The sequence below is a fragment of the Nicotiana attenuata genome, chromosome 5, assembly GCF_001879085.1.
Source record: "Nicotiana attenuata strain UT chromosome 5, NIATTr2, whole genome shotgun sequence".
Classification (NCBI taxonomy): Eukaryota; Viridiplantae; Streptophyta; class Magnoliopsida; order Solanales; family Solanaceae; genus Nicotiana; species Nicotiana attenuata.
Genome location: NC_031993.1, coordinates 46,034,033 through 46,038,701, shown reverse-complemented (window position 1 = coordinate 46,038,701; position 4,669 = coordinate 46,034,033). Strand labels below are relative to the sequence as shown.

The following is a 4,669-nucleotide window of genomic DNA, read 5'->3' as shown; positions in this document are numbered from 1 at the left end:
TAAAAGGAAGAATGAATCACAACCATTGATTCACAATGTTACACATTTCAGATGGGAATTTCACACGTGGATAGCACATGCATATATTACATTGTAAAGGAATAATTCTGTTAGTTAGTTTTCCCAATAGCCAATAGGATTTAGTACAAGTGTATACGAATTTTATTTACACTATTTTGTATCTATACATAGATTTGTATAAGAGGATCAAGCTGTGAATAAGAAAATACAGAGAAAATTTCTCAAATCAGCCTCTTTTCTTTCAACTTTTAATATTAAAGTTCAGCAGTTTGGGTTGTATTCATCGCTAATTTTTCTCTATGCGGTTTTCAGATTTAAGTATTTCTCTTGGTACTGCACCTTTCCTTTAATTTGTTTGTTATCAGAACAATAATGTTCAATTCAATGACCAATCACTTAGTTGAACTGAATAAAAAATGAAAGAACTTTTAGAAACCATATATATTTATCCTTAACTGGACTAAAAATATGAATTTGGTTCGAAGATATAGGGAGAAATTCAAAAATAGCCACATTTACAAGTGTTTATTCAAAAATAGCCACGGTTTCAAAAGTAATTGAAATTTAGGCACTTTTTATGTAAAGATAAATCTGAACGAAAACACTGTTCAAAATATGGAAAACACTCCAACATAATATACTGGAGTTCCAACATAAGTATACTGGAACTTCAGTATATTTTAATGGAGTTCCAACATAAGTATACTGGAACTCCAGCATATTATAATGGAGTTCCAGCATAAGTATACTGGAACTCCAGCATAATATACTGGAGTTCCAGTATAATATGCTGGAAGTTCATATACAGGTGCTCCAATCTCGAGTATATTATGCTGAAACTTTTCGCGTATTGTGCACAGGTGCTAAAGTATTTTTTAAATCTTTCTAGATATATAACATTTTAACCATATATACATTTTAAACTCAATTGAAACTTGTATATGTAATATATGTAACCTCTCTCTGCGTGATCTGAGAGTATTGAAGCTTTGCGCATTAGAAATAACACATTCTGCATTTAATTAATCAAAAAGAAAACACTGCTAATATTTTTCTTATTGAATATATATCAAGTGCTCAAAGTTACTAACATTTCAAGATTTTTATATAGCTTAACTAGACATAATTAAAGTGCTCGCGTTCTTTTCTTCACGAACAGAACACCACAGATGCAGGGCACGAAAAAAGAAATTATTTCCTACTAACATTCTAGAAATTGCTGCTTGAATTTTTCAACTTAGAACATTGAGAGCATAGATGTCCCAAACTTGTCCTTGGCTTCCTTGTCAAAGGGATCCTCACCTAAATACATGTAAATGTAGGCTCTGCACAGTAGTTCACTTTCCACCTTGCTCACTATCTCACCCATCACTGCATTTATTTAAGGTTAATAAAGTTAAATAGGCTTGAGTACTAGATAGCACGAAATTGATGATGATAACTAGGAGCATAGGCGGAGCCACGGTTTGAATCGAAATTACTGGATTTAACCGGATTTGCAGCCAACACTCTAGCTAGGGGTGTGCATTTAGTATCACAGAAATTTTTCAAAAAACATTTTCCATAAAAAAGTTATTTTCTGGTGTTTCGTTACAAAAAATTATTTTTCAAGAAAAATTCTATCAGGAGGGGAAAAATGACTACTTTCACTTATTTGCGAAAGTCATTTTCCTTGTATCTTAGACATGATATATTTAGTAATCTTCTCATAAAATACTCTCCAATTTGCTATTACAGTTGATCTTTAATGCATTTTTTTTTTTTTGTCAAAATACATTTTTCCTGAAAATATTTTCTTGAAAAAATCTCTTTTGATGTCCAAACATCAGAGTTTTACCTTTTGTCTGAAGAACAAATCCAGGAAGCCTAGAAATCTCGATGACTGATCCAGAAGTGAGCTTTATATCATCAGATGCTTCACCCATGATCCTAATATAAGAGTTTTGACATTAATAAATACAGTATATGTTTGATTACAATTAATTAGCTAAGTATTTAAAATTGTTATAATTAAGTAGTACTTTTTGGTTAGTTCTTCATTCTTGCCACCAGTGAGTTTCTTTATGGCTGCACCAAGGCCTTCATCAAAATTCTTTCTAACCATACTCATTGATAGCCCAGAAAACACTATTACCAAAAGCACCATCATCCCAAAATCACTATCAATTACCATTTGATACATTTCCTTTGTTGGTTTTGATGGTGCTTTGTTCCCAATCTTTGACTGCATTAGTTCCTTCATTTTCTCATTGTCTGCATATATTCCTGGAGATTCAAACAAGAAAATGGTTAATTTGGCTGATTAATGCAGTATTTGTTTCTAATCCCTATCAGAATGTGTTTAAAGCCGGTAACGCATGACCAATAAGGGTAGTGGAGTGGCAAGTACTCGTTCATCCTTGACCAGAGGTCTCGTGTTCGAGCTATGGGTATGGAGTTGCCTTTGTTAGGGAGCGCTTTACCCCCAACGTGGGATTGCCTGGCGCGAATCCGGATTTAATCGAGCCATAATACCAGTACCAGACATCGAGTGAAAAAAAAAAAAAAAAAAAAAAAAACTGGTAATGCATGCAAAATAGAGGGTTAATTTCATGTATACTACATTTTAGTAACTGTAGAAGTAAAGTCAGAAAACTACTTTTTATCCATTGTAGTAATTATCAAAAATGTCACCAAAATACTTTTGTCAACTTAAAATAAATAAATTTTACCCACCATAGCAGTAAATTAAAGTCACCCTGATGAGTATATTTTGTCGTTGTATACATTGGATAAAGTTGAGTAATTTTATTGTTATACTAGCTAAAGTTCAACTATATTATTGTGACAAAACAAAAATTTTGTGGCTTTAGTCTTATAGTTAATAAGTTCAGTTACTTTAATATAACCAAATATTATTTTAGACTATAGAGAATAAAGTTTAGTGAGCATACCTAAATAAAACTAACACAAATTAAGACAGAACCAAAAGTGAAGTTAATAATGTTTGCTAACATTATGAAAGATATATGGATTTAATTAGAAGATAATTAATTACCAAAGCCATATATCTTGAGGCCTATGCCAAGCATGCTTTTCTTCCTTAAACCAACAGCTTTCAATAACTTCCCATCTTGTAGTTTGACAGGAAAAGTAACTCCAGTTTTTGGTTCAGTCTCAACTGGAATTTCCTCCTCTTTTATGGGTTCAACTTGGTCACATTTCTCCTTCTTTTCCTCTTCAGTTTTGTCACAACCAGAATCCTCCTTTTTTGTTTCAGTGTCAGCAGTCTTTGGTTCAACTTCAGTACTAATCTTCTTTTCATCAATTGCAGCTGATTTATTCAAAGCAAGAACAGTTTTGGGGTCAATTTCAACTGCCTCAGTCTTTGTAGTGACATCTTCCATTGTGCTTGGCATTTTTAAGTTGAAGGTTAAATTAAAGGCAAAGAGGATAGTATGATGATATATTGGTTCTTGCTGTGGTTTCAAGTTTTAGGGGGAAAACGGGTTTATTTATAGTGTGAAATTGCATGAGGGGTTGCTGTGAAATACTCTCTCTCCGATTCACTTTAATTGATTTTGTGGCATTTTTATGATTCATAATATTTGATTTTTTAAGATATTAAGAAGGAATTAATATTTTTTTTTAAATTATCCTTAGAGTAAAGAACCTAGGAGTATTTGTTATAGTTCCAAATTCCAATAAACATATTAAGATTAATATAGTCAATTTTATTATTAATTAATGCTAAAAAAATGGATTACTTAATATGAATAAAAACGTGCTATTTGTACATCATGGCCCTTACAATTTTAAATTTAGAAAATGACCTTTTTAGATCTCTTACGTGTAAAAGTAAATCTTTCATGTGTAAAAAAAAGTTAGGGTCATAAAATTAAAAATAAATTTGTAAAAGGCCAAAAACTCAATTGACGGGGGTTTAGGCCCTAATGGCTTTTTACAATGTTGAATTTAAAAAAATAATCTTTTTAGATCTCTTACTTATAGAGATAGATTTTCCATATGAAAAAGCAAATTTTCCATGTATAAAAAAAAGAAATGGGTCATAATACTAAATATAAATTTGTAATGGACCACAAAATTAATTGATGTTGACGACCAAAAAAAATTAATTAAAGTGGATAGAAGGAAATACCCTTTTATTGATTTTCCCATGCAATGTAAGTACCCTCGGTATGAGCATTCGAGATAACGGAAGGAGAAATTTTCTTATACGTGTCATTTCATTTCATGTAGGTTCATTAACTGCTCACCTTGAATTGAAGGAGGCAGTAAATTTCAATGTGTGTGATACACATATCAAGGACCTGAGATGTTGGCTTTCATTGATTATCTCATTTAATTTCTTCATTGTGAGTGTTCATTCCAACAATATTTTCGAGGTGATGGATGTATTAATCGAACGGGATATGATGGATAGTAAGACCGAAACGTGGATGCATAACATGACGGGTATGAGAAAATGGACCCCTTGTGTCTACTCAATAAGAAATAGCTCACAAAAAAAATTGTTCAAAGACTAAATAAGGAGAAAATAATTTAATTTCTCGATCAATTTGGATACCATAGCATCTCATGCACGACCAAAAAACAAATAAAGCGTGGAACATAACTGTTTAACTAGAAAATAAGAATTACGGTCAAA

General features: G+C 31.7%; 1 protein-coding gene across 1 annotated transcript; it reads right to left on the bottom strand.

Annotated features, from left to right (window-relative positions):
- LOC109226383 (fatty-acid-binding protein 1-like) lies at window positions 1,025-3,494 on the bottom strand. The gene is made up of 4 exons (XM_019391161.1): window positions 3,059-3,494; window positions 2,043-2,286; window positions 1,859-1,950; window positions 1,025-1,392 (listed from the first exon to the last, which is right to left on the bottom strand). Exons 1-4 carry the CDS (start codon window positions 3,417-3,419, stop codon window positions 1,259-1,261), a joined length of 831 nt encoding a protein of 276 aa, XP_019246706.1. The 5' UTR covers window positions 3,420-3,494; the 3' UTR covers window positions 1,025-1,258.

Coding starts and splice junctions, on each gene's coding strand:
- LOC109226383 (XM_019391161.1), bottom strand. CDS start 3,419: ATGCCAAGCACAATGGAAGATGTCACTACAAAGACTGAGGCAGTTGAA. Junction 2,287..3,058: donor CCTCAAGATATATGGCTTTG/GTAATTAATTAT, acceptor TTGAATCTCCAG/GAATATATGCAGACAATGAG. Junction 1,951..2,042: donor AATGAAGAACTAACCAAAAA/GTACTACTTAAT, acceptor CTCTTATATTAG/GATCATGGGTGAAGCATCTG.